Here is a 25,536-nt window from a genome sequence, read left to right as displayed (position 1 = left end):
GCGTGCTGCAGTCCATGGGGTCACAGAGAGTCAGATGCGACTGAGTGTCTGAACTGAACTGAACTGAATGGAGCATGAAAGGGCTTCCCTGATAGTTCAGTTGGTAGAATCCACCTGCAATGCAGGAGACTCCAGTTCAATTCCTAGGTTGGGAAGATCCACTGGAGAAGGGATAGGCTACCTACTCCAGCATTCCTGGGTTTCCCTGGTAGCTCAGCTGGCAAAGAAAGTGAAAGTGAAGTAGCTCAGTCGTGTCTGACTCTTTGCGACCCCATGGACTGTAGCCTACTAGGCTCCTCTGTCCATGGGATTTTCCAAGCACTAGTACTGGAGTGGATTGTCATTTCCTTCTCCAGGGGATCTTCCCGACCCAGGGATCGAACCCAGATCTCCGGCATTGTAGACAGATGCTTCACCATCTGAGCCACCCTGGTAAAGAATCCGCCTGCAATCCGGGAGACCTGGGTTCAATCCCAGGGTTGGGAAGATCCACTGGAGAAAGGAAAGCCTACCCACTCCAGTATTCTGGCCTGGAGAATTCCATGGACTGTATAGTCCATGTGGTCCCAAAGAGTAGGATATGACTTAGCAACTTTCACTTTCACTATGGAGCTTAAAAGAAAGACATTTATTACCTCCTAGTTCTGGGAGTTCAGACTCAAGATGCTGGCAGAGCCGTGCTCTCTGAAGGCTCTCAAGAAGGCTGCTTTCTGGCCTCTTCCGGGCTTCTGGGGCTGGTGCAACCCTCAGCTTCTAGATGCATCACTGCAACCTCTTTCCTCTTGCCTTTCACTATAAGCAGAAGGAGGAACCAGGCTGCACCTTCCACACTTTGCTTGGAAATCACTTCAGCTAAATGGTCAGGTTCATCACTTACAAGTTCTACTTTCCACCCAACAGTAGAACAGGCAGTATCCCCAGGAAACAGTGAGCCACGTGTCTGACTTACTTCTTTTCTGAAGCACCCTGTGGTCTCTCACAGCTCCCAGGAGAGATGATCAGACACTGTGTCTGGCTTTCTGGGCAAGATTTAGGTCATTTACTATAACCCCAAACAACAAGTGTAATTTTTGGAAATTTGGCTGTGACTGCAGGCACATGGAGAAAAAGCTTCCAACCGGGCAAACCTAAACATTTATGGGCAATACTTCTGTCTCTTTAAAAAAAAAAAAAAACAGTGTCTTCACTAACCACACCCAACTTTGCTTCCTGGCTCTGAGGTCTCAGAGGTGCAGCAGTTAAAGCAAAAACGGGCTCAAACAGCTCTCTGGAAGAAACCGGACAGCTCATCAAATCCTTCAAAACAAGGTGAGCCTGGCTGAGAAGAGGCTCCAGAGCACAGAGCTGTAGGGGCAATAGGATACCTGGAGTTGGAGTTGGAGAGGGTGTGGATTCCGGCCTGGTAAGGGACCACGTGCCGTGCAAGCAACTCCACCAAGAGGATGCTGCCAGAGCGGGAGTGGTGGGGTAGGGAGGGGAGTAATGGTGTTTGTTAGCATAATATCCATGCATCTCATTTTAACATGACGATCCTTTGCTGAATACTACACCTTCCATCCAGTTGTTGTTGGGATAGACATTGATTACACTTGATAACCCAGACATTTCTCTTAAGAAGAAATCCGTTCCCAAGGCAGGTCTTTAGAGTTGGAATGCAAATAGAGGCCACCTAGTCTAAATCTCTCTTTTTTAAAATTTAGTTCCTATTTTATATTGCAGTATAGTTGATTGTAAATCAACTACTTTTTTGGTGGTAAATGGTATTTGAAGACTGAAATCTGGCCCTAAGGGTGCTTGTTGATACTTGGCTCATTGTTTTTATGCCTTTTCAATGAAGTTCAAAACTATACAAACATACACAACCAAGAATAGGATTCCTGAAAATAATATTTTGCAGGTCTTTCTCGGGGGAGAGTGGTGGGAGAAGTTAAATACATCCCACTGGGGATGGACAAAGAAATGACTGCTTTGTCAGGTCTCTTGGAATGATTTTTTGTGTGCTTCATTCACAACACAAAATACAATTAGGCTCGTTTGCTTCATTTGCTTTTGATTTTTACTAGTATTTTGAAACATAACTTTCACTGTATAATTGTTTAAACTATTTATGTGGCTTTAAGATTAAATCTATGAAATGTAAGTATATCCCAACAAGTCTAGTTCCCAACGTCTATCCCTGTGTTCTCCTTCCTCTTTTTCCCATCCCCATCTAAGTAACTTATTATTTGTTTAGTTTTCAGATTATTCTTCCATTGCTTCTACAGATGAATGAAAAACGCATATATTACATTTATACATGTCGGTCACATTCCTCCGTATTAGAGAAATGCTAGTATACTGTGCATTATTTTCTTCACTTTGCTTTTTTTGCTTAATGATGTATTCTACAGATGTCTCCATACTGGGATATAGAGATATACTTCATTCCTTTTTACAGTTGGCTAGTACTTCACTGTGTGAATATACTTTAGTTAATTCAATCAGGTTCCTGCTGGTGCCGCTGCTGCTAAGCCGTTTCAGTCATGTCCGACTCTGTGCGACCCCATAGACGTCAGCCCACCAGCCTCCTCCGTCCCTGGGATTCTCCAGGCAAGAACACTGGAGTGGGTTGCCATGTCCTTCTCCAATGCATGAAAGTGAAAAGTGAAAGTGAAGTCGCTCAGTCATGTCCGACTCTTAGCGACCCCGTGGACTGCAGCCCACCAGGCTCCTCCATCCATGGGATTTTCCAGGCAAGAGTACTGGAGCAGGGTGCCATTGCTTTCTCCAATCAGGTCCCCAGTGATAGTCATTTGATAAATGTTTGGTCTTTTGAGGTTTCAAACAGTGGTGCAGTTAACAGCCTTCTGCATAATTTTCTTCTCCTTTTTTTTTTTTTTTGTCAGTGTATCTTTGGGATAAGTCCTAAAATTGTGATTGATAATCAAAGAGTAAATGAATATGTACGGTTGCAGGTTCTTGCTAACTTCTTCTCTGGTTCTTTTAGACTGTTTTTCTCTTCCCAGTAGTCATGCAGGAGAGGACCTGTCTTCCCTAAACCTTTTGTTTTTAAATAGTTATCTATCTATTTGGGTCTTAGTTGCAGCACGCAGGATCTTTGTTGCCTCATGTGGGATCTTTCCTTGGGACATATGGACTCTCTGGTTGTGGTGGGATTAGTTGCTCCATGGCATATGGGATCTTAGTTCCTCAACCAGGAGTAGAACCTGCATCCCCAGTATTGCAGGCGGATTCTTAACTACTGGGCCACCAAGGAGTCCCTCCCCTATACTGTTTACCAATAGATTATGCCAACAAACTTGAATTTTGCCAAACCTGTACGTGAGAAATAACATCATTGTATAACTTTAATTAATTAATTTTATGGTTTTTTATGTTTTGATATATTTTTCTATGAGCGAATGTTAATATCTTTTTATATATTCAAAGGATATTTACATTTTTCATGAACTTGTTCATTCATATCTCTTATAACATTTTCTATTGAGTTATTGGTCTTTTGTTTATCTACTTTTAGATATTGTTTGTTTTCTAAAATATTTTTATTGAAGTATAGTCAATTTATTATAATTGCAGCAAAGAGATTTAGTTTTATATATATGTATACATTTCTGATTCTTTTCCATTATAGTTACTACAAGATTTTGAATATAGTTCCTTTTTCAGTTCAAACCAGTCACTCAGTCGTGTCTGACTCTTTGTGACCTCATGAATTGCAGCACACACGCCAGGCCTCCCTGTCCATCACCAACTCCCAGAACTCACTCAAACTCATGTCCATCGAGTTGGTCATGCCATCCAGCCATCTCATCCTCTGTCGTCCCCTTCTCCTCCTGCCCCCAATCCCTCTCAGCATCAGAGTCCTTTCCAACGAGTCAACTCTTCCCACGAGGTGGCCAAAGTATTGGAGTTTCAGCTTTAGCATCAGTCCTTCCAAAGAACACCCAAGACTGATCTCCTTTAGAATGGACTGGTTGGATAGTTCCTTTTTACTATACAGTAAGTCCTTGTTGCTTATGTATTTTATATACAGTGGTGAATGAAAGTCAGTCTGTCGTGTTTGACTGTTTGGGACCCCATGAACTGCGCAGCACACCAGGCTTCCCTGTCCATCACCAACTCTCGGAGTCTACCCAAATCCATGTCCATTGAGTCGGTGATGCCATCCAACCATCTCATCCCCTGTCATCCCCTTTTCCTTACGCCCTCAATCTTTCCCAGCATCAGGGTCTTTTCCAACGAGTCAGCTCTTCGCATCAGGTGGCAAAGTATTGGAGTTTCAGCTTTAACATCAGTCCTTCCAGCGAACACCCAGGATTGATCTCCTTTAGGATGGACTGGTTGGATCTCTTTGCAGTCCAAGGGACTCTCAAGAGTCTTCTCCAACACTACAGTTCAAAAGCATCAATTCTTCGGTGCTCAGCTTTCTTTATTGTCCAACTCTCACATCCATACATGATCACTGGAAAAACCATAGCCTTGACTAGATGGACCTTTGTCGGCAAAGTAATGTCTCTGCTTTTTAATATGCTGTCTAGGTTGGTCATAACTTTCCTTCCAAGGAGTAAGTGTCTTTTAATTTCATGCCTGCAATCACCATCTGCAGTGATTTTGGAGCCCAGAAAGATAAATTCAGTCATTCTTTCCACTGTTTCCCCATCTATTTGCCATGAAGTGATGGGACCAGATGCCATGATCTTAGTTTTCTGAATGTTGAGGTTTAAGCCAACTTTTTCACTCTCCACTTTCACTTTCATCAAGAGGCTTAGTTCTTCATTTTCTGCCATAATGGTGGTGTTATCTGCATATCTGAGGTTCTTGATATTTCTCCCGGCAATCTTGATGCCAGCTTGTGCTTCTTCCAGCCCACCGTTTCTCATGATGTACTCTGCATAGAAGTTAAATAAGCAAGTTAAATATATAGTCTTGATGTACTCCTTCTCCTATTTGGAACCAGTCTGTTGTTCCATGTCCAGTTCTAACTGTTGCTTCTTGACCAGCATACAGAATTCTCAGGAGACAGGTAAGGTGATCTGGGATTCCTCTCTCTTGAAGAATTTTCCATGGTTTGTTGTGATCCACACCGTCAAAGGCTTTGGCATAGTCAATAAAGCAGAAATAGATGTTTTTCTGGAACTCTCTTGCTTTTTCAATGATCCAGCAGATGTTGGCAATTTTATCTCTGGTTCCTCTGGTTTTTCTAAAACCAGCTTGAACATTTGCAAGTTCACGGTTCACGTATTGCTGAAGCCTGGCTTTGAGAATTTTATGCATTACTTTCCTAGTGTGTGAGATGAGTGCAATTGTGCGGTAGTTTGAGCATTCTTTGGCATTGCCTTTCTTTGGAATTGGAATGAAAACTGACCTTTTCCAGTCCTATGGCCACTGCTGAGTTTTCCAAATTTGCTGGCGTATTGAGTGCAGCACTTTCACAGCATCATCTTTCAGGATTTGAAACAGCTCAACTGGAATTCCATCACCTCCACTAGCTTTGTTCATAATGATGCTTCCTAAGGCCTACTTGACTTCACATTCCAGGATGTCTGGCTCTAGGTGAGTGATCACACCATCGTGATTATCTGAGTCATGAAGAACTTTTTTGTGCAGTTCTTCTGTAGTCCATGGAATTCTCCAGGCCAGAATACGAGTGGGTAGCCTTTCCCTTCTCCAGGGGATTTTCCTCACCCAGGGATCGAACCCAGGTCTCACACATTGCAGGTGGATTCTTTATCTGCTGAGCCACAAGGAATATATAGTGGTATGTATCCATAAATCCGATACTCCTAATTTATCCCTTTCCCAGTATTCTTGTCTGGAGGATCCCATGGATGGAGGAGCCTGGTAGGCTTCAGTCCATGGGGTCGCTGAGAGTCGGACATGACTGAGAGACTTCACTTCACTTTTCACTTTCATGCATTGGAGAAGGACATGGCAACCCACTCCAGTGTTCTTGCCTGGAGGCTCCCAGGGATGGGGGAGCCTGGTGGGCTGCCGTCTATGGGGTCGCACAGAGTCAGACACGACTGAAGCGACTTAGCAGCAGCAGAAGCAGCAGCTGACTTTCCTATTTGGTAATCGTAAGTGTGTTTTCTGTGTCAGTGAGTCTGTTCCTGTTTTGTAAATAAGGTCATTTATTTTTTTTTTTTTAGATGCCACATATAAATTGTACCATATAATATTTTTTTTTCTATCTGACTTACTTCACTCAGTGTGAAAACTTCTCATTTCATCCATGTTGCTGCAAATGACATTATTTCCTTCTCTTTTACTGCTGAGTAATATCCCATTGTATATGCAAATCACAGTTCTTTACACATTCATCTGTAGATGGACAATTAGGTTGTTTCCACGTCTGGGCTATGGTAAATAGTGCTACTATGAACATAGGGCTGCATGTATCTTTTCAAATTAGAGTTTTATCTGGCTAATATGCCCAGGAGTTGGATTGCTGGATCATACGGCAACTCTATTTCTAGTCTCTTGAGGATCTTCCATTCTGTTCTTCATAGAGGCTATACCAATTTATGTTTCCACCAACAGTGGAGGAGGGTTCCCTTTTCTCCACACTCTCTCCAGCATTATTTGTAGACTTTTTGATGGTGGCAATTCTGACTGCTGTGAGGTGACACATCAAGGTATTTTTGATTGCATTTCTTAAGTAGTTAGTGATGCTGAGCATCTTTTCATGTGCTTATTGACCATTTGTAGAGATATTATTTGTATAAAAGGGAAATGGCCCTTCTTTTCTATAAGCAGGAAAAATTTTTCCCCTGGTTTGACATTTGTGTTTTAATTTGTATATCCCCACAATATCTGTTTGATTTTTATGTAATCAAATTTAGGAGTCTCTTTCCTTACTCTGGGCTTCCCTGTGGCTCAGGCTGTAAAGAATCCACCCCCAATGCAGGAAACCCGGGTTCAATCCCTGGGTTTGGAGGATAACCTGGAGAAGGGAAAGGCTACCCACTCTAGTATTCTGGCCTGGAGAGTACCATGGATGGAATGGTCCATGGGATCGCAAAGAGTGACTAAGTGATTTTCACACAACCTTACTCTATTCCAAATCTTATAAATATTTTACCTATACCTAGGTTACAAAGATTTACTCATGTTTCTTCTATTCTTTATATGGATTAACTTTTTCTACATTTATATTTCTAATCTGTTTGGAAGTTGACTGGCAAGAAGAAATGGACACAGTTTTATTTTTTCTATATGGTTATCTCAATGTTCCTTATTAGTCCATCTTTCTTTGCATTGATGTGAGATGCTACCTTACTGAATATAAATGTAGCATAATGTAAATGATTTGAATATAAATGAATATTGTGGATCAACTTGGCCTATATTTGAATTTTCTGTTTTTGTTTCACTGTTCTGTCTACCCATGCACCAATATTATACTGCTTTAATTATAGAAACTTATATTCTACTATCTGGCAAAGCTAGTCTTATCTCATTCTTTTTTTTTTTTTTTTTTTTTGTGCTTGATTGCCCAGGCTAATTTTTTTTCCTTCATCCAAATAAATTTTATAATCAACTGCTTTAGTTGCTGAGTTTCCCAGGTGGCTCAATGGCAAAGAATCCACCTGCCAGTGCAGGAGGCTCAGGTTTGATCCTTGGGTCTGTAAGATCCTCTGGAGAAGGAAATAGCAAACCACTCTAGTATTCTTGCCTGTGTAATGCCATGGACAGAGGAGCCAGGCAGGCTACAATAAATGGGGTCACAAAAGAGTTCGATACAACTTAGTGGCTGAACAACAATTTTAGTTGGATAAAAAAAAAAGTGATAAATTTTTTTATTTTATATATACATACAATCATGTTAAAGAAGAATCAATTAATTTAAATTTGATGAACTGCTTTAAACATGAATCAGGATTGAATTTGGCCAAATGACTTTTCTGCACCTAGTTACTTTTCTTCTTAATCTCTTGATGGGATATATTGTAACAATCAAAATCCTCTTGTTGAATCACCCTAGTATATCTGACAATCGTACTTACTCATGTGATACTGCTTTTTGCATGCAATAATTTACTTAGGACTTTTGTATCAATATTTACACATGAGCCATGTCTATAGCTTTATTTATTGTGAAATCTTTGTTAGCTTTGGAATCAACATTACACTTGCTTCAGAGAAAAAACTGAACATTTTCCTTTATTGCTATGTGATCAGGAATAGTTTGAGTAACACTGAGATTATCAGGTCTTTAAAGGTTTCAGTGAGTTCCCTATGAAACCATCAGGACCTGACATTTTTGTGGAGATACTCTAACTAGTTGGTTATTTCTTCAATAACAATTGAACTGTTTAAATTTTCTGTCTCTAACCGGGGTCAATATGCATAAGCGAATATTAGAACTTTCAGTGAGGAAAAGAAGAAAAAAAAGAGAGAGAGAGAGAGAACTGGAAATGGTTCCTACTTACCTAAATTGATCCTTTCCCCCTCTCCCTAGTGGTGTGGGTGCCTGCGCGCCAGAATCTCATGATATAAACATGGCTGCCACACCAAACAACACTCTGAGGATCGTGCTGGTCGGGAAGACCGGAAGTGGGAAAAGTGCGACTGCAAACACCATCCTCGGGAAAAAAGTATTCGACTCTAGGATTGCTGCGCAAGCTGTTACCAAAACTTGTCGGAAAGCATCCCGGAAATGGAAGGGGAGAGATCTTCTCGTTGTTGACACCCCAGGGCTCTTTGACACCAAGGAGACTCTGCAAACCACCTGCAGGGAAATCAGCCGATGTGTCCTCGCCTCCTGTCCCGGGCCTCACGCCATCGTCTTGGTCATGAGGCTGAGCCGCTACACACAGGAAGAGCAGCAAACTGTGGCGTTGGTTAAGAATCTGTTTGGGAAAGCGGCCATGAAGTATATGATCATCTTATTCACTTGCAGAGATCAACTGGAGGACCAGAGCCTGAGCGACTTTTTGAAGGATGCAGATGTAAACCTACGAAGCCTCCTAGAGGAGTGTGGGGACCGCTGCTATGCCATCAGTAACAGCAGAAACACAGAGCAGGCTGAGAAGGAAGCTCAGGTGCAGGAGCTGGTGGAGCTGATAGACAATATGGTGCAGAACAACCAAGGGGCTTACTTTTCTGACCCCATTTACAAGAACATAGACCAAAAGCTGAGACAGCAGGTGGAACACTTGAAGAAAGTCTATGCTGATGAATTACAAAGCAAAATTAAACTAGTAGAAAAGGAATATGCACATAACCCAGAAGAAAAGGAGAAACAAATAAAGTTGCTAATGCAGAAGCATGAGGAACGAATGAAAAATATAAGGGAAGAAGCTGAGATGAACATATTTCAAGTTGCATTCGACACGATTAAAAATCTTCTTTCAAGAATATGGCACATGTTCTGGTAGTATAAACTTTATTTTTACTCCTCATTTTACTATAACTTGTTAATACTGTAGTTTATAGTTTCCAAAGATGGTTAAAACCATATTTTCTGACTTCTTACATTCTGACTTCCTCTTATGATCTCTCTTTCTTGCACTATGGGTCTATGTCCCCTACCTTGAAATTGGAGGGACTTTGTGACTGCTTTGAGAAACAGTGGGTGGTTGAAGCAGCACCATGTGACTTCTAAGATTAGATAGGGAAAATGCCTCCTGCTCTTCCACATTGGTTACCCTTGGAATTTGCCCACCCTTCCTTCCCTTGAGAAAGCCTGAGTAGAAGATCAAGTCGCTCTTATGAAGAGAACCTGAAGTCACTGGTCCACTCCCCTGGCTGATATTTCATCTGCATCCAGAATCAGCTTGCTGGCCTTGCAAGTGAGGCAACACAGAGTGGATTCTGCAGCTGCCAACTGATGAAACTGCAAAGAGCAAAGATGAGTCATCCCCATGGGGTCCTGCCCAAATTACAGATTCATGAGAAAAATAAATGATTGCTGTTGTTTTAAACCACTACGTTTTGGGATGATTTGTTATGCAGTGAGGGCTGGGAGGGATTGGAGGCAAGAGGAGAAGGGGACGACGACGGAAGATGAGATGGCTGAATGGCATCACTGACTCGATGGACGTGAGTCTGAGTGAACTCCGGAAGCTGGTGATGGACAGGGAAGCCTGGCGTGCTGTGACTCATGGGGTCGCAAAGAGTCAGACACGACTGAGTGACTGAACTGAAATGAACTGAACTGAACTGACTGAGGGCTTCATGCAAGCAAGCTGTTGTTTCAATCCTGTCTGACTCTTTGCGACCCTATGGACTGTAGCCCACCAGGCTCCTCTGTCCATGGGATTCTCCAGGCAAGAATATTGGAGTGGGTTTCCATGCCACCCTCCAGGGGATCTTCCTGAACCAGGGGTCAAACCCACATCACTTACTTCTCATATATTGGCAAGGGGGTTCTTTACCACTAGCATCATCTGGGAAATCCATGCAGTGAGAATTAACTAGAATTACATATCTTCCCAGCTCATTCCCCAACACTCCTAGCTCCTACCTGTCCTTCCACACAATGCCAACAAATTTAAGAGTTTATGAAATTGGCATAACCAGATAATGATCCACTTTGTAGAGTTCAAAGATTCAATTTGGGAAAATTCAAATAAGAAATCTTGCCTATGTTAAGTGCAGGCTCACTGATGTAATAACTGGTGTGTTATTTCAATCCACACCTAGGAGAACTTTGTTTGTGAAGCATGGGCTTCTCTGGCACCATTATTCTGTGGTTCATGGAGATGTGGAGGTTGGCAAATTCTCTTGTTTATTTCTCTCCTTTTTTTGCTATTAAAGTTATCTCTTTTTTTGCTATCAATGCCATTTAAGTATAGTAGAGATTAACATGACTGTTATTCTATACAAAACTATTTTGTATGTCATTTTATTTAAATTAATTATGATAACAACCTTATAGAAAAGATGACAGTGAGTCTCAGGACTATAAGTAATTTGACTAGAGCCATCTGAATTCTTGCCTAGTGATCAATAGAGCTGAATTTTAATTCATATCTGCTTGCTTTTAAAGTTGAAGCTCTTTCAAAGGCACTAGTTTGATCTTTTAAGACATCTTAATTTTTTTAATTGGAAGAAATTGCTTTCCAGTATTATGTTGGTTCTTGCCATATATCAACATGAATCAGTGATAGGTACACATATGTCCCCTCCCTCTTGAACCCTCCTTCCACCCCTGTTGGTTGTCACAGGGCACAACCTAGGGATTCGAGATCTCTGCATCAAACAGCACATTTGCTAATGGAATGTTAATTGACAGGAGGGCTCTCCCAAAGGGCTCCATATAAACACTAAGCCGAAGCCCCACCCAAAGACCCAAAACCTCAGTCCTAGACATTTCATGCCAAACCATTTGCAAAACAGAAACACAACCCTGACCATTAGCAGAAGGACTGCCCAAAGCCATATCAAGCCCATAGACACCCAAGCACACACTGCTAGACACAGCACTACCCTTCAGAGAGACAAAAATCCGGTTCTATCCACCAGAGCAGAGGCACAAGTCCTCCCAGCTTTCAGAAGAAACTTTCAGAAGACATGGGTCCAACCCCACCAGTGGGCTCTCTCCCTCTTTTAACATACTGCCCTAATGTCAAATGCACCTAACCGTAATATAAAAACCTCTTCTCTATCAAATAGTTTTCTTTTGCCCCTGCACATTCAAACTTCACCCCCGACTCCCCCTCAATCTAACTTGTTGCCCGGGAGACTGATCTGCATGGACTACCTCAGTGGGTCTCTTGCTGTCGGTCCTCTGCTTGGTTTCTGCCAAAGGAAATCCAAGCAGGAGATCTCTTGAAGGTAGAAAAGCAAGATCAGTATACCTGTTCTCCTGCCTTTCTCCCTGCAGGGTCATCTCTGAGTAGTTGCTACCCCTAAGTTGAAGGTCACAGCTCCTCTCTTTGAGATCTCTCCATCTGAATCTCCTTCTGGATTCCACCTTTTGTTTACCACTTAGGGTACTGATACAATTTCCTCACTGTTACTGGACCTCTCCCTTTTCATTTCCAAACCTTGTATCTGTAGCTCATAGGAAGCCTCTTCACTAGACTCAGCTTCAAGTATATCACTATAGACCATATTTTTCCTGCTAGAATCCTGATGGATACATCTTATGATGCCTTCTTCTTTTTCTTTTGAAAGCATTCCCTGATTTTTATTGTTTTTTGTTGTTGGTTTTTTTTTTTTTCAGTCCCCTCATAGCAGGAAAGTCTCATGTGACTGTTGAAATCCTTGGCAAAATTTTATCCACATAGACACTGAGCACATTAAACCGTCTCTCTTGCTAAAATAATTACAAAACTTCAGTGATGCAGAGATGAGTTTATACTAAAATAAATATGGCAGGTAACTCAAACTCAAATATCTGGAATTTTTACTGCTGTCCTTTGTTTTGTCTGTGAAAGTGACAGACTATTTACTGCATCGGTGAAACTTAAGGACATAGGGATTGGAGATTAAATCTCAAGAAAATAACATCTCAAATACCTGCTCATTCTAAGGTTCATCGCAAATACTTTGAATGGAGTACGACAACGTGGAAGAAAAGTCTGTTGTGAGAAACATTCATAGTATATGTGAAATAACACTGTGGGCCCCAAATGCTATTTGCTATAACACAGTCTTATGTTTCTAGTTAGTTCCCGGTGAGTGATTCATCAGCGCAACATTATCTCTAGAGAGCAAACAATCGTGCACTGCCCAGACATATTTCCTTTATGAACCATTTGGATATTTTCTCTCAGGATTTGCAGAAGCATTATGAAGTAAGTCAGCTTGTGTGTTTCTAGGCTTGTGTTAGGACCTAATGAAGATGCAACTTAAAGGAGTTGATTTCTTTTCTCCCAGAACTATGTTCTATTATTGAAGGTAAAACATACTCAGAAGAAAATGAGTAATTCAAGTGAATCATATAGGTATCATCTTTTCCTTGATGTGTGAATTCTTGACCATTAGAGTATCTTCACTTTCATTATATCCCAGTTTTCTCTGAAGGTGGTTCTGAATCCTGAGGTCTCAGGAAGTTCCTGCACTCACTGTGTGTACTATTCCTATGGCTGAAATATGCCATGATCCATAGTTGGGGAAAGTAGGATTGATAGGAGAAGACTTGAGGAAGAATTCCGGGCTTGAGGTCTACTCTGAAGGATGTATACGATATGTGCATGTGGATGATGGGATGATAAGCCCCTTACATTCCAGTCTTATGTACTAAAAAATTTGTGTAAAACTTGAAAGGAAGCAGGTGGTGACCAGTTCTGTGAGGTGTAGTTGTTCAAATAAGTCAGTAGGTATTTGAAGAGTTTAAGAGGAAAGTGAAAGTGAAAGTGGCTCAGTTGTGTCCAACTCTTTGCGACCTCATGGACTGTAGTCCATGGAATTCTCCAGGCCACAATACTGGAGTGGGTGGCCTTTCCCTTCTCTAGGGGATCTTCCTGACACAGGAATCGAACAGGGGTCTCTTTGCATAGCAGGCGGATTCTTTACCAATTGAGCTATGAAGAAAGGGCTTTGTAAAAGAGGACAGTTTGATTAGAAGGAAAACAACCTTCAGGATTGGCAAATTTGGGGGGTTTATGCCTAGAGTAGTGGCTCCCCTAGTCAAGAGGGTAATCTCTCTGTAACCATGGCATTTCATAAGGGAGGCTCCACGGGGAATCCTCTTGTGCTCTACCCAACAGGACAAGAGTTCCCTCTTACCTCACACCAATAAGGTGGCCCCCTGGTCTTGGTGCTGCCTGAGGACATGAGTGCTGCATGGTAAGAGATTCCTGGGGGGACAAGACCAGTGTCTTCTGGAGTGAAACTTTAGAGCCAGATGCTCTTGGGGGAAATATAAAAGATGTTGTCATGTGCCAGAGGATAATAACTGAGAAGCCTGATTTGAAGCAACCATAGCTTTCACTGACTGTGGGACCCAAGTGTGTTCTTTCCACTAATCAGCTATAGGCCACACAGGAGGGAGCCAGACAAAGCTGGCTTAAAGGGGACTTGACTGGAAGTTTACCAGGGATCCCAACTCTGCCAAGAACTGGAGTTGAAAGGACCATCTGGAGGGCAGACAGCAGTCAGCAGTTGGACATGTAATGGTAGATTTCCAGGGGAGGCTATCTGCAGAGTCATTAATGGAGCCCCATGAGAAAAAGAGACACTAAATGTGTCTCCATTCGGCAAAGACCAGACTGTGCCAGACTTGTCTTCAGTGGTTTCTTCTCTCTCCTCCAACCAAGGAGGAGTCAGAAGCAAGGCCCACGGCTGGAGGAGGAGAAGGTGAGGGCAGGGGTACAACGATGGAAGCAGCCCTGTACACACTGCTCAACCTTCAGCAGAAGCTGGCACAAGCCATGGGAAGGAGAGGCTTTACCGTTCAATGAAATTCAGCTTGATTATTGGGTTGGATGCTTTAATTACACAAATGGGATGAGCAGTGGTTGGAGAGAGTTTATGCTTAGGGTAGCAGTTATCCAAGATTTCCTTCATGAGACACAAATGGAGCCAGCGTGACGGGTCTGTAGGAGCCAAGAATAAATGTCTTCCTTCTTTGTGACGTCTTTCTTACTTAATCCAAGCCTTAGATATAGATCACCTTGTTTGCCGTGGAGGAGAGCACTCTACAGAAGAACCCCAAGATCTTCCCCTTCTATTCCTGAAATAGCAGCATTGGATGCTCTGAGTGGTGTAGCAAGAGTCCAGAGAAGCACTGTGCTCGTTCAGATTATGGGAAGAAGTTTGAGGTGGCCACATCCCTCTCACAGACTGGTATTTATATATAAATCCCTCAGTCAGAAGTAGAATGTGCATATGTGAAATGGTAGAAGTGTCCCTCAGAGCCCTGATCCTTATGTACTCAAGATCAGCCAAAGACCAGCCTTGACCAGTTAAGCATCTGTGTGGTGGAGTCTCCAGGTCCTTGTGACTGAAGAGAAAGCAGGTGAATGGAGACTCTCACAACAAGTGTAGGGGATAACTCTGGCAAACGCTTTGACTGGTCTTAGAGATCATGACTTGACCTGATGAGAATGACTTTAGTTTTTGACAGAGTCTCAATCTGGTGAATAAAGTCAATGACCAAGCTTGAATATATGCTTTGGTTGAAAATAAAAAGAAGCTACAAATCACAGACTTGTTTTCTTTCCACTGTGCATTTAAGTTCAAAGATGACTTCACCAGAAGTGTTCCAGAGATGTTGAGTAATGAGTCCTCAAGGTCAAGGAAGCATGTCTGAAATGCAGCAGTCATTTGTAAAATGCTTTGTACAGAACCCATGAACAACCAAACGTTTGTCACAATCAATCTGTTGAATGTAGACTCAAAATTATATATTCCTGGAAGATAGTACACATAGAAGCCCCTGATGACTACACTCAGCAAGTCTTGAGTGGTGGCCATCAAAGCCTGTCCTTATAAACATTGACATATCTCTAATGCGAAAAGCTGTCCTCAAAATAACCATATCTGTTAGTGCAGACAGAATGAAAACCACAGTCACAGAAAACTAATCAAACTGATCACATGGATCCAAGCCTTGTCTAATGCAATGAAACTATTAGCCATGCTGTGTAGGGCCACCCAAGATGAAAGGGTCATGGTGGAGAATTTTGACAAAGTGTGGTCCACGGGAGGGGCTTTCTTGATAGCTCAGTTGGTAAAGAATCTGCCTGCAATGCAGGAGACCCCTGTTCTATTCCTGGGTCAGGAAGATCCACTGGAGAATACCCACTCCAGTATGCTTGGGCTTCCCTTGTGAATCAGCTAGTTCACTGGAGAAATGAATGGCAAACCATTTCGGTATTGCCTTGAGAATCCTATGAACAGTATGAAAAGGCAATATGATATGACACTGAACATTCGATAGAAACCCAATATGCTACTGGAGAAGAGTGGAGAAATACCTCAGAAAAGAATGAAGAAGCTGAGCCAAAGCAAAAAGAACACCCAGGTGTAGATGTGACTGGTGATGGAAGTAAAGTTCAATGCTGTGAAGTACAATATTGCATAGGAACCTGTAATGTTAGGTTCATGAATCAAGGTAAATTAGAAGTGGTCAAACAGGAGATGGCAAGAGTGAACATCTACATTTTAGGAATTGGTGAACTCATATGGACCGGAATGGGCAGATCTAATTCAGATAGCCTTTGCATCTACTGCGTAGGCAAAAATGCCTTAGAAGAAATGGACTTGCCCTCATAGTCGACAAAAGAGTCCGAGATGCAGTACACGGGTGCAGTCTCAAAAACGACACAATAATCTCTGTTTGTTTCCAAGGCAAACCTTTCAGTATCACAGTAATCCAAGTCTATGCCCAAACCACTAATGCTGAAGAAGCTGAAGTTGAATGGTTCTATGAAGACCTACAAGACTTTCTAGAGCTAACAGCAAAAAAAAAAAAAGATGTCCTTTTTGTAGGGGACTGGAATGAAAAAGTAAGAAGTCAAGAGATACCTGGAATAACGGGCAAGTTTGGCCTTAGAATACAAAATGAAGCAAAGCAAAGCCTAGCAGTTTTGCCAAGAGAACGCACTGGTCATAGCAACAACCGTCTGCCAACAACACAAGAGATGACTCTTCACATGGACATCACCAGATGGTCAACACCAAAATCAGATTGTTATATTCTTTGCAGCCAAAGATGGAGAAGCTCTATACAATCACCAAAAACAAGACTGGGAGGTGACTGTGGCTCAGATCATGAACTCCTTATTGCCAAATTCAGATTTAAGTTGAAGAAAGTAGGGAAAACCACTAGACCATTTGAGTATGAACTAAATCAAACTCCTTATGATTATACAGTGGAAGTGACAAATAGATTCAAGGGATTAGATCTAGCAGAGAGAGTGCCTGAAGAACTATGGACGGAGGTTCATAACATTTGTACAGGAGGCCGTGATCAAGATTATCCCAAAGAAAAAGAAAAGCAAAAAGGCAAAATGGTTGTCTGAGGAAGCCTTACAAATAACTAAGAAAATAAGAGAAACTAAAGGCAAAGGAGAAAAGGAAAGATATATCCATCTGAAAGCAGAGTTCCAAAGAATAGCAAGGAGTGATAAGAAAGCCTTTCTAAGCCGTCAGTGCAGAGAAAGAGAGGAAGCTAATAGGATAGGAAAGTCTAGAAATCTCCTTAAGAAAACTAGAGATACCAAGGGAATATTTCATACAAAGATGGGCACAATAAATGACAGGGATGGTATGGACCTAACAAAAGCAGAAGGTTTTAAGAAGAGGTGGCAATAATACATAGAAGAACTATACCAAAAAAAAATCTTCATGACCCAAATAACCACAATGGAGTAATCAATCACCTAAAGCCAGACATTCTGGAATGTGAAGTCAAGTGGGCCTTAGGAAACATCGCTAAGAACAAAGCTAGTGGAGGTGATGAAATTCCAGCTGAGTTATTTTAAATTCTAAAAAATGATTCTGTACTACTAGAATACATCATGCGAAATGCCAGGTTGGATGAATTACAAGCTGGAGTCAAGATGGAGTCTAGATTTTTCTAGTAGTCCTGTATGGATGTGAGAGTTGGACCATAAAGAAGGCTGAGCACCAAAGAATGTATGCTTTTGAACTGTGGTGTTGGAAAAGACTCTTGAGAGTCCCTTGGATTGCAAGGAGATCAAACCAGTCAATCCTAAAGGCAATCAATCCTGCATATTCATTGGAAGAATTGATGCTGAAGTTGAAGCTCAAATATTACCACCTGATGAGAAGAACTGGCTGACTAGAAAAGACTGTGATGCTGGGAAAGATTGAGGGCAGGACGAGAAGGGGACAACAGAGGATGAGATGGTTGGAAGGCATCACCGACTTGATGGACATGAGTTTGAGCAAGCTCCAGGAGATAGTGAAGGACAGGGAAGCCTAGCATGCTGCAGTTCGTGGGATCGCAAAGAGTCAGAGACGACTGAGTGAGTGAACTGAACTGAACTGAAAAAGTGGCCTTGGACATGGTCACTTCCTCCCTAGGAAGTATCGGAACCATTATCCAAACAGAATGTAGTGTGTTCCTACTGATGAAACTTAATGTGTCCTCTTTATTAAGTCACACGAGGGCACAAGTGAACAACCTGAGGGATCCTACGCTCTACATGGGGGATGTTGTAAGTCCAAGATTCAGGTCCTACGATTTTCAGCAGAAAAATTTGTCATTCCATCGGGAATCACTGTGACTTCACCCATGTTCTCTCACACGTGATTCTATTGTTACTGTGGCCTCTGCCTGCACTGCAGCCAGGGAGCCACCAGAGCAGCCACCTCCATGCTGGTGAAAGCCCAGGGAGAGGGGAGCCTGTGAGATCGCGAGAGCTGGTCACGGGGTTGAGAGGTGGACCAGCAAACTGCACCCATGCAATCAAGGGCTCCCCAGCCACTCCTTGTCCTAGAAATGTGCTTTCTGCTTGCCTTCCCCACTTCCAGAAGCCCCTCCAAGGATGCAGCCTCGAGAAGAAACTGATACTGTCTGGATGGTATATATGATAGAACCCACTTAAGGCCTCTCTATAAGCGTTTCAGATTCTGACAGACAGGTGTGAAGAACTGCTTTTCTTGGGGCTGCCCAAGACAAGCATCTTGAGTCAGTTCCCTGTGTATTAAACCTGCCAGCTTGCAGCCTGGAGTGGTCTGCCTCACCATCAGGTTTCAGATGAAACCTGGATAGATCCCAAGGAAGCTGCAAACCAACGTACATTTAAAAAAAATCAGTCTCATCTATATTTATAAACATATATTTGTTGGAATATCCAGGGCAACCAATCTCAAAGTTCTTTATTCTTGTGAAACAGCATCCTAATTATCTAAATCCCTTCCTAACCTGGGCTGCATTCTCTGGGATTTGGAATTAACCAGTGGTCATGTTGCAGAATAGGACTTGCTAGGCGTTCCCTTTCCACACTGTTGAAGTTTCCCCTGCCTTCCCACCCTGGGTCCTCTCTACCATGCTCCCTGAGGTCTTATTCTTACATAGGGGAATATCTTCTATAATGATTCTTTATTTTATCAATTATTCCTTTTTTGTTCATTGTTTGTCCCCTCAAGGAACACTGATAGGTCTGGAGAGGCAGGGATCTTTACCTGCTATCATGTGCTAATATAGCCAGTTGCCTAGAACAGCACTTGGCATGAAATAGGCTCTCACTAGACACTGAATGAAAAGCCTATTTCATTTGATATATTGTTTGTGTTTGTTTAGAATTGTATTGCTGTGTTTTGCCTTTACTTCTGCTTTCAATCTATCTCTAGTTTCATGTTTTAGATTCAGATTACTTTTGCAATCCACTTCAAAACACATTTATTTTTGTAACTGAAGTCTGTGCTGTATTTATCATAATTATAATCTGTAATCTATTTGGATGCATTCATAATTTTACTTTCTGCTGACTACGTGACCAACCTGTTTCATAATTTGTGTTTTCTTTCTTCTTTGCATCTTAATTTGGATTATCTGGCTATTTTTTTCACTTTCTAATTTTTTCCTTTACTTGTATGGAAATTGTTAATGTTCCTTCAATTTTTGAAGGTTACATATCTTTTACAGTTATAACAAAATATTGGCTTTATTCCCTATATAACATATATTTTTAATTTGTCAAAGTTTAAAAGGAATTCTATGTTTTCATCTTTCTGTTATACAACAAATACTTTAGAATATTTTAGTTTTTATTCCTACTTGCCACCCCTATATCTACAGTATTGTTGTTGTGTATTTTAATTTTCTTATTTTTTTCCTTTTTAAGCTCTGGTGATTTAGTCTGCAAGTCGAGTCCAACTCTTATGATCCCATGAACTGTAGCCCACCAGGATCCTCTGTCCATAAGGTTTCCCAGGCAAGAATATTGGAATGGATTGTCATTTCCTTCTCCAGGGAATCTACCCGACCCAAGAATTGAAACTTGGACTCCTACATTGTAGGCGGATTCTTTACCAACGGAGCCACCAGGAAAGCCCTAGAAATTATTAATAGTATCTCTTCTTTGTTTCTTTCTTTCTTCTTTTTCATCTGGGATTACTTTTCTTTTGCTCAAGTACACTCTTACAAATCCTAGTTAAGTTTTGCTGGTGGCAAGATGCTCAGTCTGTATTGTCTGAAATGTGTTTCTTTTGCCTAATTTTTGATAGCTATTTTCCCTGGGTGTAGAATTTTAAGTTGACAGTTATTTTCTTTGAGCACACTGAAAGCCTGATCCACTGTTTTGTGGCTTCCTTTGTCATTTAGCAACCCACTCCAGTGTTCTTGCCTGCAGAATCCCAGGACGGCAGAGCCTGGTAGGCTGCCGTCTATGGGGTCGCACAGTCGGACACTACTGAAGCGACTTAGCAGCAGTAGCAGCAGCTTGTCATTACTAAGAAATCAGACCAGTTCCTACTTTCTTTTTTCAAAGGTCATCTGTCTATTCATTCTGGTCCATTTCTTTCACCACAGTTTCACTACTACACATTACGGTGTGAATTCTTTCCTAATGAATTTCTTTTGTATCAGATTTTGTGAATGTGTTGATTGCTGAATTTGTCAGCTCAGGAAAAAAAGAAAAAATTCCAACCATTATTACTTTAAAGTCTTCCTCTAGCCTATTCTCTCTCTCTCTTTTTCTATAAGCATCTTTTGCTCCTTAAACTTCATTCTGATCTTTTCTTTTTCAAATCTCTCATCCATTTCACTGGCTAGAAGTCACTGACCCCTATGTCACTCTTCACTGAGGGAGTGTCCCTTTGGACTTAGAGATACAAGTTCCTCTATTAGATACCCACCCCCTCCCACCTTGAATTCCCCCTTTGCCTTGACTATGATTTTCATGTCAAAGTGGCTACCAGAAGTAAAGTTTAAATTCTCCAGAGCTGGTAAAGTATCCTCAGAGAGACAGCCTGCTGCTGCACTCCACTTGTCACCCACTTAGTTCTGAGAGTACTTATTACTTGCCTACTCATACGTGCTTTTAAGAAAATGTATCTAATACATTTTCAGCGTTTTTAGTTGATTTCAGTGGGAGGATGATTAATCTAGATATCTGAAAGAGAAATTTATTTTCCCTTGGTTAGTTTCTTTCATGGTTTTGTTTGCTGAGTTAATGGCCCCTTTAGGTTATTTTTTCTGTTTATCTTTGTCTCTTGCATCTCTCCATCATATTGCAGTTTGTCCTCAAATGGCAGTTCTCCCTGTTTATCTTTTCAAATTTTGGAATAAATCATTCAAAAAGCTGCAAGTTTCACCTGTGAGCGAGGGTCCTAAGTGCAGGTCTCACCTGAGGTGACTGTGGGACAGGCTGTTATGGAGACGAAACACAAAATGCCCAAATGTGGAAGATTTTCTCTGGAGATGCTCTAATCAAAGGGCAGAATCCTTCAGTTATGCACTTGGGAAGAGAGACCTTGAAGTGTGAGCCTCTGAACAGGGGGATGTGAAGAGACAATTAGGCCAGCCATCTCACGGTCACATCCTCAACGAATCCGCAGCCCCATCCCTTCACAGCTGAAATGTCTGAGGCCAACCTCCCCACGGTGCTTCTGCCTCCTTTGTGGACGCCTCAGCTATAGCCTTTCTGGGCCCATGCTGACTGTGAATGTCTGGCCCCAGTGCTCCTTCCAGAAATTGTTGCATCCTCTTGTATCTCATATGTATGCTCCTAAGTTTGCTGTGACATCCCAGTTTGATTAGGGATTTCAAAAATGAAATGTCTGTGGTCTATAATTGATCTCAATCCATTTTCAGAATGGTTGGCATATGACTAGTTTGCTAAATTGATGCTGAAATCTCTGATCTCCTGTTACATAGAAATAAAGGGCAATAAGAGAGAACGTGCAAACTACTCTTACATATTTATACACAGGATTATTTGTGGTCATCTACAACCTGGAGATAGAGACTTTCTAATACTAATTTCAAATTTTTATTACTTCAAAATAGGCAAAGAGAAAGAAAATTGGCTTCTTAAGTTTTCTGTGATGTTCAGGCTTTTAAAACTCCATTGTCAGGAAGGCAGAAGAGCCTGCATCCACTGATTGCACTGGTTCTTTCCCTCAGCTCACAACAGAGCTGCGACTGCCCTCAGTCAGGCCTCCTCAGCAAGTCTGATGAACATCACAGCACGTAGAGGAGGGGAAGGGGACCTTGGTTACGCCAAAGGTGAAGGAGATGAGGCAGGAAGGAAATGGTTCTGCCTGTGTACATGTGAATTTATAACAGCCACTCTTGTTATTGTGAGAAGATTCTGAGGAATGGGTCAACCACAAACTTCTTGCAGACTGTGAAAATCATCCTCTGGTCTCTTTATCATAGAATTTCTAGCAAATAGGTACAGATATTTTTACATGCATGAGAAGGTTGTCTGTGGGTTGAAAAAAACAGGAAATGAAAAATAAAAAACCAGCAAATGCTTAAAAGACCAAAAACTATTGAAAGTAAAACTGCAAAGCTTTTGAGTCTTTGAGCTTCAAGAAGTGCAAAAATAGGTCCTAACTCAGCATTAGAAGAGATCCAAATTAACATCATAAAAGGGCCTGGAGACAAGGTAGTTTGACAACTTAGACCAATTTTACCATCAAGCTCTTACATTTGACTATGCTGCTCACATCCAATTGTACCTAAATGACTGCAGTTTTTCAACTTTATTGAATTTCAGTTTGCATGAAATAAAAATTTGTGCATTTTCCAGGAGATTCAAACATCAATCAAAAATATTTCTAAGTCTTGGTATTTCCCATTAGCATATATGTGCATACATGTTGCAATGAGTATGCATTTTATTTTATTATTTTTGCCTTTTGATCCCATTCACCCATTTCTCCCACTTCCACTGTCAGTCCCGATCTCTGGCAACCACCAATATGTTCTCTGCATCTATGAGTTTGGCGTTTGTTTTGTTTAGATTCCACATATCAATTGGTTTGCACAGTCTTTGTTTTTCTGTTAGACTTATTTCACTTACCATAATGCCTTCCCATCTATCCATGTTGTCAAAGGGGAAAGATTTCCTTCTCTGTTATGGCTGAATACTATTCATGTGTGTATGTGTGTGTATATACCAAAATTCCTTTATTCATTCATCCATCAATGACACGGAAATTGTCTCCATATCTTGACTATTGTAAATAATGCTGCAATGAACGTGGGGGCACAACCATCTTTACTTGTCAGTGTTTTCATCTTCTCTAGATAAATACTCAGAGCTGAGATTGCTGGATCATATGGAGTTCTATCTTAGGTTTTTGAGGAGCCTCCATAGTGTTTTTTGCAGTGGCTGCACTTTTTTGTATTCCTATTGTCAGGTGAGTGTCTGTTCCTCGGTTCTGTCTCGTCACAACAAAGATTTGAAGTGACGGACATTAAAGCCCTCGGCAACAGCTCTCGGGTCTTGGACAGACCTTGTTATAGCTCTCAGGTCTCGAACAGACCGTGTTGTAGCTCTTAGACAAATCAGTGTTACAGATCCGTGTTACACCTCTATTTTATTTAGAAAATAGCAAGAGATCCATCCTCCACGCGTGAGGGCATGTCAACGCAAAGATGCAAACGAGTGCACAGGAGAAAGAGAGAGAGTGAGAGAGAGCCCTTTGGCTTCTTCTTTGTCTCCTCTTTTTATATGTTTTTTCCTCCCTCTGGGCCTGCCCTATGTATATTGGGCTAGCCAGGAGTGCTGTTTGTTCTACCTGAGGTCTTCACTCAGGTCCTCAGACCTTCCTTTGACCTTCTTTTTTTCTACTTTCCCAGGCTTTCCCCTTCCTTGTCTTTTAGCCACCGCCATTTTGGACTCCTGTTTCTTATCCTAACTACCTAACATTCAGCCCCTCAACAAAGGGAAGGCCCAATTCTTTCAGAACAGGGATGCCGAGGTCTTTCTGGCTACTTACCCCTGAACTGGGTTGGCGAGGGGAATTGGGCCTCCCCCTCTTGCTAGTCTCAGGCCTCAGACTCCTTAAAGCAGTGTCCACCTAAGGGTGAGTAATATATTCTGTTGGTCAGCTTTAGTTTTATATATTTGTTGAACTGGCACTGCATGTTGTAGCTTGACCTGGTCAGAGGCAAAACAGGTTCAGTTCAGTTCAATTCAGTTCATTCACTCAGTCATGTCCGACTCTTTGCGACCCCATGAATCTCAGCACACCAGGCCTCCCTGTCCATCACCATCTCCTGGAGTTCACTCAGACTCATGTCCATCGAGTCCGTGATGCCATCCAGCCATCTCATCCTCGGTCATCCCCTTCTCCTCCTGCCCTCAATCCCTCCCCGCATCAGTCTTTTCCAATGAGTCAACTCTTCTCATGAGGTGGCCAAAGTATTGGAGTTTCAGCTTTAACATCATTCCTTCCAAAGAAATCCCAGGGTTGATCTCCTTCAGAATGGACTGGCTGGATCTCCTTGCAGTCCAAGGGACTCTCAAGAGTCTTCTCCAACACCACAGTTCAAAAGCATCAATTCTTCGGGGTGAAGTGAAGAGGAACTAAAAAGCCTCTTGATGAAAGTGAAAGAGGAGAGCCAAAAAGTTGGCTTAAAGCTCAACATTCAGAAAATGAAGATCATGGCATCCGGTCCATCACTTCATGGGAAACAGATGGGGAAACAGTGGAAACAGTGTCAGACTTTATTTTGGGGGGCTCCAAAATCACTGCAGATGGTGACTGCAGCCATGAAATTAAAAGACGCTTAGTCCTTGGAAGAAAAGTTATGACCAACCTAGATAGTATATTGAAAAGCAGAGACATTACTTTGCCGACTAAGGTCCGTCTAGTCAAGGCTATGGTTTTTCCTGTGGTAATATGCGGATGTGAGAGTTGGACTGTGAAGAAGGCTGAGCACCGAAGAACTGATGCCTTTGAACTGTGGTGTTGGAGAAGACTCTTGAGAGTCCCTTGGACTGCAAGGAGATCCAACCAGTCCATTCTGAAGGAGATCAGCCCTGGGATTTCTTTGGAAGGAACGATGCTAAAGCTGAGGCTCCAGTACTTTGGCCACCTCATGAGAAGATTTGACTCATTAGAAAAGACTCTCATGCTGGGAGGGATTGGGGGCAGGAGGAGAAGGGGACGACTGAGGATAAGATGGCTGGCATCACTGACTCGATGGTGGTGAGTCTGAGTGAACTCCAGGAGTTGGTGATGGACAGGGAAGCCTGGCGTGCTGAGATTCATGGGGTCGCAAAGAGTCGGACACGACTGAGCAACTGAACTGAACTGAACTGATGCAAAAAAAAAAAAAAAAGCGTCTTTGAGATCCAAGACTGTAAACCACTTGTCGTTGGGTGGGATTTCTCCCAAGATTACATAGGGATTGGGTACTGTGGGATGGAGGGGACTACAGCTTCATTTATGATCCAGAGATCTTGAACCATTTGCCGGGTTCCATCCTTTTTCTTTACTGAGAGGATTGGGGTGTTACATGGTGAACTGGTGGGGACCAATAGCCCACAAGCAAGGAATTTATTTATTAAAGGCTGTAGTCCCTCCCCCGAGCCTCTCTTCTGAGGGGATATTGTTTTCAGTTAGAAAACCGAGTGGGATCTCGGAGGACAATGGTGACTGGTTCAGCTTGGTGGGCTCGTCCAAGAATCCCCTCGTCCCACACGTGGG

The 25,536-nt window shown here is 42.0% G+C and overlaps 3 protein-coding genes across 4 annotated transcripts in view; 2 read left to right on the top strand and 1 right to left on the bottom strand.

Moving 5' to 3' along the window:
• The window catches only part of LOC138439615 (GTPase IMAP family member 7-like), a 566,929-nt gene that overhangs the window by 48,463 nt on the left and 492,930 nt on the right, over nt 1-25,536 (bottom strand). The window lies entirely within an intron of this gene.
• Nucleotides 1,201-25,536, top strand: part of LOC138439614 (GTPase IMAP family member 4-like) — a 49,543-nt gene continuing 25,207 nt past the window's right edge. Inside the window, exon 1 of the mRNA XM_069588682.1 lies at nt 1,201-1,308. The gene's annotated coding sequence lies outside the window, so the exon portion shown is untranslated. The remainder of the gene's footprint in view (nt 1,309-25,536) is intronic.
• LOC138439621 (GTPase IMAP family member 7-like) lies at nt 1,212-9,926 on the top strand. 2 transcript variants are annotated; one of them, XM_069588696.1, is made up of 2 exons: nt 1,212-1,402; nt 8,462-9,926. In XM_069588696.1, the coding sequence occupies exon 2, from the start codon at nt 8,502-8,504 to the stop codon at nt 9,378-9,380; it is 879 nt and encodes a 292-aa protein (XP_069444797.1). In that variant the 5' UTR covers nt 1,212-1,402; nt 8,462-8,501; the 3' UTR covers nt 9,381-9,926. The 2 variants fall into 2 exon arrangements, with proteins under 2 accessions (XP_069444797.1, XP_069444796.1); XM_069588695.1 differs by having other exon boundaries at nt 1,224-1,308.

The sequence above is a fragment of the Ovis canadensis genome, chromosome 4, assembly GCF_042477335.2.
Source record: "Ovis canadensis isolate MfBH-ARS-UI-01 breed Bighorn chromosome 4, ARS-UI_OviCan_v2, whole genome shotgun sequence".
Classification (NCBI taxonomy): domain Eukaryota; kingdom Metazoa; phylum Chordata; class Mammalia; order Artiodactyla; family Bovidae; genus Ovis; species Ovis canadensis.
This window is presented reverse-complemented; position numbering and strand designations above follow the sequence as displayed.

Bases quoted from the DNA above. Each gene is read 5' to 3' on its own strand.
- LOC138439621 (XM_069588696.1), top strand. From the start codon at position 8,502: ATGGCTGCCACACCAAACAACACTCTGAGGATCGTGCTGGTCGGGAAG.